Source organism: Ambystoma mexicanum, chromosome 5p (assembly GCF_040938575.1).
Source record: "Ambystoma mexicanum isolate Mex_15411 chromosome 5p, UKY_AmexF1_1, whole genome shotgun sequence".
Taxonomy (NCBI): Eukaryota; Metazoa; Chordata; class Amphibia; order Caudata; family Ambystomatidae; genus Ambystoma; species Ambystoma mexicanum.
Genome location: NC_090930.1, coordinates 349,823,743 through 349,836,731, shown reverse-complemented (window position 1 = coordinate 349,836,731; position 12,989 = coordinate 349,823,743). Strand labels below are relative to the sequence as shown.

The 12,989-nt window shown below is 46.2% G+C and overlaps 1 protein-coding gene across 1 annotated transcript in view; it reads right to left on the bottom strand.

Moving 5' to 3' along the window:
- LOC138480529 (sodium- and chloride-dependent neutral and basic amino acid transporter B(0+)-like) overlaps nucleotides 1–1,125 on the bottom strand; it is a 75,783-nt gene extending 74,658 nt beyond the window's left edge. The window contains exon 1 of the mRNA XM_069612284.1: nucleotides 1,039–1,125. Within this exon, the coding sequence (XP_069468385.1) occupies nucleotides 1,039–1,125 (87 nt within the window). The remainder of the gene's footprint in view (nucleotides 1–1,038) is intronic.
- Nucleotides 1,126–12,989: the final 11,864 nt, after the last annotated feature.

Here is a 12,989-nt window from a genome sequence, read left to right as displayed (position 1 = left end):
TCTCCGCAATCGGACTGGCCAAACAGTTCAGTGCATCTGCTTGTTTACTTTGTGTAGGTTTATCGCCACTTGCCAATGCAGAGATCAAGGCATGCAAGGGAGCATAGTCTTGGGACTCATTTTCACTAACAGAATTATCCATTTTCTTTCTTTTAATGGGTCTGCAAGGTTTTTTCGATTTGGAAGACTGGGTTGCTTCATTAGTACTTGCTAACACTCTACCAACAAACTTCTGTACCCGATTTCTTGAAATCGGTGTACTTTTTTTCAAAAGATATTTTTTTAATGTATTATATGTTGATTTTATAGGATTTTTTTTGTTGAGGTCACAAGGTATAGTAGCACTAGGCATTTGGGTATCCTGAGTAGCCTTCAATTTCGCATCACACATCAATTCCTGAGCGAGTAACCAAAGTCGTTGGTTCGTTTGAAATTGGTATGGACAGACTTGCGACTTGATCATTTGGTTTATGTACAGGGGAAACAAAAACAGATTCAACTGGCCCAATAATTGAAGAAAAGGTAGGCAACACATTCTCCATGTTTATTTCAGGCACTCGTGTGCCTGTTTTTGTGCCTTGATCATTGGATATTAAGTTGGTTCCTAGCTTACTGTCGGAATTGTGCTGCAATGTATTCTCTATTCTTCGCATCCATACCATTAGATCATCTATCTGTTTTGACTGCCGATTTATTTTTCCCTCAATGGTATTAAATAATTTGAGGAAACTGATGTATTTATTGCTGTTAATGTGATTTGTAACAGCGGTGAAAGCTCCTGATGGCCTTCACTTACTTCCCTCGATTCCAAGTGTACTGACGCAATTTTCTGGGCCCGTCTGGGAGTAGGCTGAATATAGGAAGCAGAGAGATTGAAGTCAGTTTGGTGTGCTGGCTCAAAAAGACAGAGTGGTTAGATGGTTGATCTCTTACTTTGGAGATGTTTAGAGGAGAGAAGCATTGGGGTATTCCAATTTGTGAATGTTGGGCTTCTTCTACTCCTCTATTTTCCAAGTCAGCATCACACCCCGACCTCACCTCTGCTATTTCATCACTATTCACCACATCGTTTTCAACAGTTATAACAGTGCTATTTAGATTCTCAATGTTTAGCTCTATGGGCATGTCGTCTGCAGCCGCAGATTTAGTGAGATCAACCACATCACCAACCCGAGAGTCCTGCCCCTCTGACAATAATTGAGTGTCCGATATAGAAACATTAATATGATTTACCTGGGGGTCAGATGGATTCTCCGGCCGTGATGTACTCGCTCCCCGCGGCTGCAGCAACTCCTTGAACCAAGTCGCTGGGCTGACAAAAATCACGTACATCTCGATTGTCTTCTACCAATGTCTTCTTATTCACCAAAAAGGAGTTAATTCCAGCTAGTTTTTTCCTGTTTGCAATGACCGGAGAAAACTTGATAGGAGTCGATTTTAGCTTTACACTCGCTCTAGTGGTCATTAAATTGTAAGGCATGCCTGATTTTAGGGTGGACAACCCGGTAGACATGCAGTTTCTCCAAAGGGAAGGACGATTAACAAAATAAAATCAAATACAAAAGACTCGACTTTCCCTCGAAAAATGCGTGGTTCGTATAGAGACCCTAAATGGGTTTAAACCACAAAACACGAACACGCTGAACAGCCAAACAGCATTCACCTTAGCATGCAACTTCGCATGCATCACCTTAGCATGCAACTTCGCATGCACGCGCGCTATGCGCGTGCCACATGTTAAAGGGGTTCACTGGCGAAAAAGGAGGCGGGACCAAAAATCCAACTCGTAGCAAGTTCCAAGCAGAACGCGTCACAGCCAGCCAAACAGCATTCACCTTAGCATGAACTGTTGGCCTTCAGGAAGAGAATGCCTGGTGGGTCATTTTTCAGGTGAAAAGGATTTGTAAAAGTTCTGTTTAACAGTTTCCCCACTTTCATGCATCCGCTTCATTTTCCTGCATTTGGATGTTGGAGTTAAGGAGCAGGGCCGGGATAACGTGTACACCTCCATTTCCCCACTATGCCATATAAAAGCGGGTGCATTAATGCCAGCATGGATTTTCATGCTAGCGTAAATTCAATGGATTGCACCTGGCAAAATCAAGTGGATACCCTAGGAATCCATATTAAATGCTACGTAACAAGCATATTTGCAGGCAACATTTAAACTTTTCCACTGCGTTCAAAAATTGAGTAAAGGTTTACTCCTGAATTTTCCACCATGTAGTGAAAGGAGGAAATTGTTCAGAGGGGACATTTTGTCCCAAGTGCAAATGGAAACAGTCCCCTGTTGTACAATTAACATGAGGTCATGCTCTACATGGTAACAGAAGACCCCGGCGGTCATTTTACAAGGGTGGAGTACAAAAGTAAGGCAAATAAGCAAGCTTTTTACACCTTACATTTACACTCCAGAAGATTTTCAAAGCATTTGAAGGAGTAGGGGTAATTAACAGATTTAGCATTTCCTCCATGCATTTCTCTGCTTTCAAATGTTTCCTAGCATTCTGCTTACTTGATATTTTCAGGTAGGCATACAATTAATGAGTTGTTGTGGAATACGCTTGCATTTCGCAGTGTTTTTTTCTGTAGGCAGATTCCATATAAATCCATTGTAAATGCTGTCTGCATAGCCTAATTTTCTGGCAGAATTTACATTTAATACAAAATGGAGAGTACATTGAAAAAGTTAAGACAATTTTGCAGTTAATTTTCCACTCTGTTTTGTAAAAGTAGAAAATTGCATGCAAGATCCCTAAAAGCAAGCAACCACTAACACGAGTTACCATTTGAGACCCACATTTTTTTTTTGATGGAAGGTGCCAAGGAACGAGCAGGTGTTGCAAGGTTTCACTCATTTACGGGTCCACCATTGATCCAACATTACTCCTCTACAAGCCTTGTAGTAATGGAGTTTAACCGTGGCAATTGCAATGCATGACTATATGCTGGATAGATCATAAAGGTGTTCATGATCTAATCAAGGCCACTTCTATAGTATAGAATGTACATCCAGAGCGGAAGTGTGCACTCATTCTCTAAGGTCAATCTCATGTTCCAGAAGGGAAATTCCGACATTCCATGTGTCCCTTCTATTGACAGAAAATGCCCCAAAGATTCTCAGATGGCAAAACAAGAGTGCCTATGTTTTATTGGGTGCTGCTGTGAATACATTCAATCAGCCAATGAGAGAGGGTGTGGAGCGTTTGGAGTCAACACTGAACCCAGCTTTGTGAGGGTGCCATCTGATACTACTAAAGACGAGAACCACAAGAGCACTGAGAGTGGTGGTTTGCACTCTGCAAAAATCAGGTGCATGTGTGTAATGCAAGGCCAGATGAATAACAGCAGGCATTTAAGCACCATTCCAAAGAATCAGCTTTGCTCATACATGTATCAGTTTGAAAAGGCAAAAGTATTCAGTACATCTACTTCGCCTTTGGTATCTTGGGCTGAGGGCCAGCTATATTCCTCATAGATATGATCATGCAGTAGAATTAGAAGAAATAAATGTATTCAGAAAATATAATGCATTCACAAATAAGACAACCACATACATTAAAAACCATCATTACAAACATTCTTTAAAATGCTTGACATCGCTCAATTTAAAATGCTCTAAAAGATCTGGTGATGTTCTAAAACATTGCTTCTACAAATTCTATAAAAGCATTTCTGATAAAAACGCCTTCATGAAATACAAATTTCACATCATTGTTATACATTAAAAAAAAGTCATAGCCTCCACTCATGTCCTTCTATTATTTGTAATACGGTGGGGCTTGAGCACTAAATTGGTTAAAAAACTGCAGACCTAAAAAAGGTATTAAATCTTCCATGCAATCTTTTGTATGTGGTGGGGGTCGGCCTCCGGCCGTCACACACGCATACAGCCACACGCATGCATACATGCAGGGAAGACACGACGGAGACGTGTGATGGCTCCGGTCTCCGGTGCGAACTGCCGGGCACCGCCTTTATTTAACTAACGCGCATGCGCGAGCCCCGTAGCTGCTCGCGCATGCGTACTTCGTGTACGCAGTACACAACATCCCTCCTTTTCCCCGGAAACAAACAATTAACACGTCACTGCAGAAACAATAATTAACAACGGACTGCAGAAGTACAACCTGGTTCCTTCTTCGGATTTGCAACAACACCTTTCCCCGCCTATGGTGCAGGGTCCATGATAAAGTCTCTGAACCTCTGGGGAAGTCGTCGTCCGGCCCTGCTCGGGTATCGTGGTGCCCCGTCACCAGGGGCCTCCGATGTCTCGTGATCTGCAGTTGGGGTAGCTTCTTCCACCCTTGTCTCTTCCCCTTGCTCCGGGACCCGTTCTGCTGTTGCCTCGTCACTAGCGGCCTTGATGCGATTGAAAAACGACACGTTTCTGGTGACGGTCCCTCTGGCATTGGCTGCGGTGACCATTGTACCTTTCACGTATGTTATCCCCAGTGGTTGGGTCTCGTACGTTGTCGACCGCTTTCCTTCTGCTCTTCTGTTTCGTACCAACACGGTATCCCCAACCGCAATCTGTTTTTCCGGCAGTCTCCTCCGCGCTGTTTCATTCTCGTTTCTCCATGACCTTTCTAGTTGTACTTGGTCATTGTCGATCACTCCTGGTTGTCTCCCCTCTGACTCCGGTATGAGTCCTCTTGGGATCCTCTTGAAAAGTGCCTCCGCAGGGGCTATTCCAGTTGATCGATGCGGTGTTGTGCGATACTCCCGGAGAAAGTCGAACAAATTCCGTCGGAGGTCTTCACCTCCATTTTCGGATATGCGAAACACCTTGTTTAGTGTCCGCATGAAGCGCTCCACTTCTCCATTGGCTCTTGGCCATAGTGGGGTGACGTTTCGGTGTTTTATGCCTCTCTCTTCGCAGTATCGAGCAAACGATTGTCCTTGGAAAGGTGACCCATTGTTGGAACATAACTCAAGGGGAAACCCATGGGTAGCAAATATCTTGTCCAAGGCCAGGGTGGTGTGGTCAGTGGCCTGGGACTCGACCAGTTCCACCTCTGGATATCGGGACCATTGGTCAGTTACTACTAGAAGTGTAGTCCTCTTCCGGTAGAGCCAAAATCGGCATGTACTGTCCCCCAGGGTAGATCGCTCCTTGCCATGGTCTGAATCGGGGGTCCCTTCTCCGCCGGGCTCGTTGCTTGGCACGGGATGCATGCCCTTACATACTCTTCCACTCTTTTCCAATTCGGGAAAACCAAACTTTGAGTCTGAGACGTGCCTTCATTCTGGTCATCCCTTGGTGCCGTTGTGTGCCAACTGAAGGACCTTTGGCACGAGTGACCTGGGGATCACAATCCGGTGCCCTCTCAGCAGGAGACCATCGGCAGTCACTGACAGTTCATGTCGTGCACCCCAGAGCAATTGCAAGTCCCTTTGCGTTTCTGCGTTTCTCCGGGCATTGTTCAGAAGGAGCTCCCGCCATGCTCCTGTGGCTACCGCACCTTTCACTCTTTGGACGAGGCGCCTGCCATAATGGGCAGTAGGGGCTTGTGGTCCGTCACCACTACAACAGGTTTCCCCAGAATATATAATCTAAAATGTTTACAGCCCCATAGTATTGCGAGGGCTTCGCGTTCAATTTGAGAATATCTTCTCTCGGTCTGTAAGAGCCTTGCTGGCATATGCAACGGGTCGCATGGATCCCTGTTGATCCGCCTGCACAAGAACCGCCCCAACTCCCACTGGACTGGCGTCCACTATGATTTCAGACTCCCGGGCTGGGTTGAAATACGCCATGGTGTCTTGTTCAGACAGGGCATCCTTGATGGCCGTGAATGCTCTCTGTTCCTTTCCAGTCCACGTCCATGCCACTTCATTCCTCGTGAGTGCTCTCAGGGGTTCAGAGAGAGATGCTAAGTCTCGAATAAACCGCCCACAGTAGTTCACCATCCCTAAAAAGGTGCGGACTTCTGCCGGGGACGTGGGAGGTGACGCCTCTCGAATGTCTCTCACCTTCTCAGGATCTGGGGATATGCCTCCCGCATGGAAGACAAATCCAAAAAATTCCAGGCTGTCCTTCAGGAATTCGCACTTTTCTTGGTGCAGCGTCAGGCCGAGGTTGTGGAGCCTGTGAAAAGTGTTTTCCAGACGCTTGATATGCTCTGCTTCACATTTGGCAAAGACTAGGATATCGTCTGACATGTTTATTACTCCTTTTAGGCCGAACAGAGCCCCCCTGATAGCATTTTGGAAGACTTCTGCCGCCGAGGAAATTCCAAAACTGAGCCTTTTATATTGATACAGTCCTTTGTGTGTTGTAAAGGTTGTAATATATCTAGACTCTGGGTGGAGCTCCAACTGGTGACAGCCCGCTCTCAGGTCTAGTTTCGAAAAGAATTTCGCACCCTGAAGGTCTCCAACGATGTCGTCCAGAGTGGGAGTGAGGTGACGTTCTCTTTTTATGGCCAGATTAGGAAGTCTCATGTCTACGCAAATGCGTACAGCCCCAGGCTGTTTAGGCTTTGGGGCCACTACAATAGGAGAGACCCACGGGGTGGGCCCTTCCACCTTTTCAATGATATCTCGTTCCACTAACTCTTGCAGCTCCTTTTCCACCTGAGCCCTCAGATGAAATGGTATGCGACGACGTTTCAGCGCCGTTGGTCTGACTGACTCATCAATGTGGAGCCTTATTGGCTCAGCCTTCAGTTTCCCTATGCCCCTGAAGAGCTTCTCAAAGCGTGTCAGCAGGCTGTCCAGATCTGTGTGATACACAGCAAAAGTGAAATGAACCAGGTCGAGTGCTTCAGATGCTGTGGAGCTTAAAAGAGAGTGCGGACTGACGTTGGTTACAAAAAACCTCGCTTTGATGCTGTTTTGGCCATGGGTCACTGGGGCTACAAATACCCCTTGGATGGGTAGCGGAGTATCTTCACCAAAAGCGTATATCTGGGCTTTGGAGGGCAACAGGGTTGGTGGGCCTGCCAGTGCATTGTAATGTCTGTCCGCCAGTACGCAGACTGAAGCTCCCGTGTCAATTAGGACTGGGGTGGGAATCTCTCCAATGTCCACAGTACATATGGGTCTTCGTCTAGTACCATGGCCATTTGCGATGCTGGAAATGAAGAAAATGTCTTCCTCCTCTTCTTCGGCAATGTGTAGGTCGTGCACGTCCTGTTCTAGGGACGATACGCCCCTTGCCGTGCGAGCGCCACCTCTACCGGCCCTCTCTGGACCTCTGCTTGCTGCCATGGGCATGGCGGCCCTACACATCCTGGCGTAATGCCCCGGTATCCCACACCTGCCACATGTTCGTGATTTGGCTGAGCATTCGCCCCTGTGTGGGAGGTCATATCCACAATAGGAGCACGACTGAGGGGTACCTGAAGTCGTGGGTCCTTCTCCCTTCTTGGGTGTCCATCTGGCCTTCCCAGGTGTGAACCGTCCGACTGCTAGAGCCTCCTCCTCATTCTTGGGATGCGTGGCTGCGTCCATTTTCGATCCTCTGGCCTCCGCTAGCTCATACGCTCTTCCCATATCCAGGATTTGCCGGAGGGTCAGCCCTGGTTCCCTCAGGACTTGCCTCCTAAGTTTTCCTGAACAGCAACCTTGCAGCAGCCTTGCAGCAGTTGGTTGCGGACCATTTCCTCTTCGTTGACCCACCTGCAGGAGCTCGCTAGGTGTCTCAACCGGGCACAAAACTGGTCCAGTGACTCTTCGCTTCGTTGTTTTTCTGCCCCCATGACAAACCTGTCGAAATCAACATTCGCTAATGGTAGGAAGTGATCCCGAAGTGCTTGCTTGACAGCGTCATACGTCACCACTGGAATGTCGAGGGAGTCATATTTTCTGGACTTCAGTGCCTGCGGAGTACATCATGATGGCGATCTTTGCCTCGTCTTCTGTCTCCCCCGAGGATCTGAACATCATTTCCAGTCTTTTGACCCATGTGAGCCATTTCGGGCCAAGTTTTGATGGGGGCCCCGTAGTATCAAATTCGGGCATGGGAGCCAGAGTGGTGCGCACTCTGCGTGGTACTGGGGCAACGGCGCCCTCATCTGTTTCTTCACCCATCACGATAGGTACTCACAGAATTGTCTTGGCAGGTTGATGGGTGATCTGACTCCCAACTGTGGCAGAGTCTACCTGTTGGCTCTTCTGCCACTCTGTGTCACAGCCCTGGTTCAACTGGGCTGTGGAGTGTTCAAAAATTGCTGCAACTGCTTGCAACGGGCAGATGGCACACGAGCACCCGGAACGGGCCGCAACCACTGCGTGTGTCGTAGTGAGTGAGCACTCAAAATGGCCGCCGGCTGTTAGAGCAGGTCCGCGACTGCGGAGTTGTGCTTCGTTTCGCCGGTGTCGTCGGAAAACGGGAAGAACAGCTCTGATCCCGCCTCGTCGCCAGTTTTGTATGTGGCGGGGGTCGGCCTCCGGCCGTCACACACGCATACAGCCACACGCACCCATACATGCAGGGAAGACACGCCGGAGACGTGTGATGGCTCCGGTCTCCGGCGCGAACTGCCGGGCACCGCCTTTATTTAACTAACGCGCATGCGCGAGCCAAGTAGCTGCTCGCGCATGCGTACTTCGTGTACGCATGCGCGAGCCAAGTAGCTGCTCGCGCATGCGTACTTCGTGTACGCAGTACACAACACAATCCAAACCAAACCACACCGGCAGAACTTCCCCCCCACCCCCCTGGCCGAGCAAAGGTGCCCTGGCGCCAAGTGGTAAAATGTAGCGATCAACAAATGTCTGCGGCACTCAGGTTAATTAAGCTTTACTATCGTAGGGACAGACTTGTGACAGGCATGTTTTAGCCCTGGTTTGGAAAGCTCTCCCTAACATAATGGTCAAGTGGGAACCTGTCGCTTCGGACCACACAAGGGCTTCGTGGGAAGGATTGAGCAGAGCTGCTATCATGTCTGAAGAGGGAAGCGTTAGCAGCAAATGCGACTTTCGTCTTCTGAATCAATTAGGGCAAGGAGATTATTACCTACAAATCATATCACAACAATTTGCTTTGACAAATGTTTCCTCTGGTGCTCGCGTTAGGACACCGGTACCGAATAAGACATACTTTGGGAAGAACAAAGTTGTAACGGGAGGCAAATGAAACCCTGTTGCTGACACTTCGAGCCAATGCAGCTTTTCCTTACAGATCCGAGCTTCATGTTTTAGTACTGACAGGGTTAGAGGTGCCCAGGACAGCCCTGTTATATAGCACTAGCTTCCTAGTGAAAAGCAACACCTAAAAACAAGATAACACGAGAGTTTCTACAAAAGTTCCCATCTGCACATTTGAGGATGCATGCCACTATATGAAAGTGCACCGTTTTCCTTGAAGCTACTGCGGTGTCTTTGGACTCTGCACAGCAGAAGTAAACGTGCTCTCGCTGCTGCATGTATGTCAGTGATTAAAGTGCTCAATAACTGAACTAAAAGTCAGCTCAGTTGCAACATTTTACCCACAGAAAATATGGAGACAGGAAGCATGTTTGGCAGAGCACACTTTCTGGCGGGAAAGCATCTTACAGATTGGAGAATAAAAACTCAGTATAAAACAAGTAAAATGTGCATATTCGAGAAGTATTTACACATACGCCACAAAGAGCGCTAGGTATGTAATGGCTGTCTTCGGCTAGTGTGCCCAAAGCACAGGGATGTTCCCTGGTCTTAGTACACACTATAACCACCTACTTATATAATATAGTCCATGGTTTAATAGGACACTTCAAGGGATGGGACTGATGAGGGGGGATCCGGACACAACAACACTAGTGATTATTTTATCATTCAACACTAGGTTTTTCCATCTCAGGAACCGAACGTTGAGAGACACGTGATCTTCCCATTCCTTGTTTAGGGGGCCCTTCAAATGCCTTGCGTATGTCATGTTTTACAAGATTCTATGTATTGCTTTCTTCAACATCAACACTTCAATCTAAATTCCAGAACTGGTAGTGTGCTAGCTATTACAAAAGCTAAATGGCACCTCCTATCAACGTAGACCCATGTGCATTATGACAGCAACACATCAACATGGTATCATTATTCTATTGATGAATACCTTGAAGGGCAGGATGTAATGGCTGATAAACGCCTGCCAGTCCAAGTAATGGTTAGCGTAGGATCTGAAACCTGTTTTATCTATAAAAAAAGAAAGCCTTCCAGAAGAAAAGCATATGAGTTCAAAATAGAGACCCTTTTTATATTCATGGTTGTCGCTATGTGACGGAATGGCCGGGCAAGGATGCAAAAGAGAAAGGACAGCAGGATCAGTTTTATGATTACCCTCTATACAGCCGAATGCCCATGGTGGGGGAAAAGTAGACGGGACTGGGGGGTATAAGCTTATAACACAGACATTATACTGACTAATACCTATGGTGTAAGCCTTCTGATTGGAAGACGACCGCCACACTTGTAATTGGAATACGTTAAAAGGAACATTAAAATATGATTTATTATTACAGGATAAGTTAATGATGGAAGATGCAGGGGGGCCTACATGATGAGAACTAGTTGTGTAAAAGAGGATCCTGCCAAACCAATAAATATCAGTGCAAAGAGAAAAGGCAATTAAGTAGATCAATGGGCCTTCCTGTGCTATAATTGGAATAAATGCAAGATAGAGGCAGTGATTATGATTATGTCCCCACTACCTTACTAGATGGCCAAATTGATAAACTTGACAAGTAAATCAACAGATGTGTAGAGAAGAAATATGTGGTGCAGATACATTAATTCATCTGAGAAATGCTGCAGGAAAGAAGTCATGGGGTTGCAAATAGACATAGTTCATAATTATGTCGGATCTCTTGGGAATGGGGATGGACTGAATAGGAAAGCAATCTTGTATTGGATCTAAATTTGAAATTCCCCACAAACTCTGGAAGTGGCAATTAGAAATGTAGAAGAGTTTACATGAGAAGGCAAATAGGAAATGCGATAGCCTGGGCATATGTGACAGATACCTTGCAGTGGGTTCAGTTCGTCTGCCGCTTTAGGCAGGGTGGAATAAAATGGAAGAGGAGATACTATGCCAGATCTTCGTGGGAAATAGACTTATCAGACCACCATAAAAGCCTCAGATGAAACATGCACTCATTGACAATGAATAAAAGCAGTCAACCATATTTAGCCAGTCAGATAGCACAGCGAGTAGAGTGCCTGCTTTGACATCCATGCAGAGCCTGCCGACACAGGTTGCATCCTGGCAGGGCTAAACTCAGCCTTTCATCTTCCAGAGGTCGATAATCAAGCATCCCACACTGGGCAATAATAAGCAGCACTCGGATGCCTGAGGGTTCATAGTGCTATATACATGTGTATTATTATTAGAAGCCAAACTGGTGAAAAACGATCGATCTCTAGTTACATGGGCACCTTGGAAGTGACTTATTGCCAGCTACTGATTAATAGTGGATCCCTACATTTAGTGAAAAGGTGCAGTAGTTCTCTTGAAAAATCGATGCACCTTCTCCACCTGTGCCTCTGGGATAGAACACTCATCACAAACAGGGGCGTTGCTAAGGGGGGGCTTAGGGGGCTATAGCCCCTGATCTTTTGGTTGTAGCCCCGGATAGAATCTCAGGAGCTACAGCCAAAAGACTAGGTAGCCCCCAGTCCCAACAGTTCAGACATGAGCTTAGCCCCGGGTCTTTTCCAGACCTAGCAACTTCCCTGATCACAAAGAAAAAAAGTCCAATCATGAGGGCCCAGTAATGTGCCCAGAGAGCCCAGTAATGCGCCCCAGTGTGTGGTATAGAGAAGCCTAAAAGCTCTTATTAATGACTCAACGATGCAAACTGGAGAGAAGCCAATTAATAAAGCTGGCCCTCAAAAGCACAGAATCTGGAAAATATTAGTAGAACGCAGGCAAGAGACCCTAAGCCTGCCACATTAGAGGAGCGTCAATCAGCTCCATAACAAGTGTATTTGTTAGAGCACCCGTTCCTCCTCTGGGCATGTCCTTGCTGCTGGATGCAGGCAGATAACAGATGTTTAACACAAATTAACGATACTCCTTTTTAGCAACCACAGAACAAGGCCGGACTGGGGAATAACATTGTCACGGGCACCAATGAATAAGTGGCCCACATTTGCAAATGGCAATTCATTCCTTTTGTGATAGACTGATAGTACCCAACGGGGAGGTTTTTGATAAAATGTTATGCAAAAGTGTACAATATTTATTCAGTGACAATGGTCAAACTAGCCATATGGTGAGATACCAAACTGGCCCACATGGGCCAAACACGTGGCCCACTTGGACGTAAAACACTGGCCCACACTAGCATTTCTGGTTCGGGCATTGCCCTATTGCCATAGACCATTCTGAGCCTGCCCCAGAAAGGTTGTGAAGCGGCTAGTATTCTAACCTGTGACCATGTGGAAAGACAGACATCTCTGCAATGCATGCATTAGTCTACAGAACAGACGAGGCAACTACCCAGTAGCAATACCATATCTGGTCTGAGTATTTAGGATGTCAAGAAGTGGTTTCTAAAATTGATCGAGTGATGAAAGGGCCTGCTTACATAGGTTCTCTGCGACATGTGTGATGGCATCAGGAGGGCACTAGATGAATGCATGTAAGGAGTTCTAAATAAGATCGCATCCATCGTGGCGTCAGATAGTATACGTTTAGCGGCAGCATCTTTTTTTAATGCAGAATGTGTAAAACTACTGAAGCATCCGTTTTTTTTTTTTTTTTAACACAGCAGGTCCGATTTACAAAAGGTTTTACAATGAGAAATTCCCATTGGAAATCGCTTTGTAAATCATGCCCAGTGTGTGTCAATGTGATTGAATGCACTGGTAAATTCAGTAATTCACGCCTTGGTCATGTGTTGCACTACAAATGATCGAATATTATAGAAGATTGAAAGTTGAAAAATTGTGTATTGGCTTCCATGCCATATCTGGACTTTTTTTCACTTAATTCAGGTATGTCCCAGCAGTATAGAGAAGTTTGTTAAGTTACTCCTAATGCATGACATACGGGTGTATTTAAA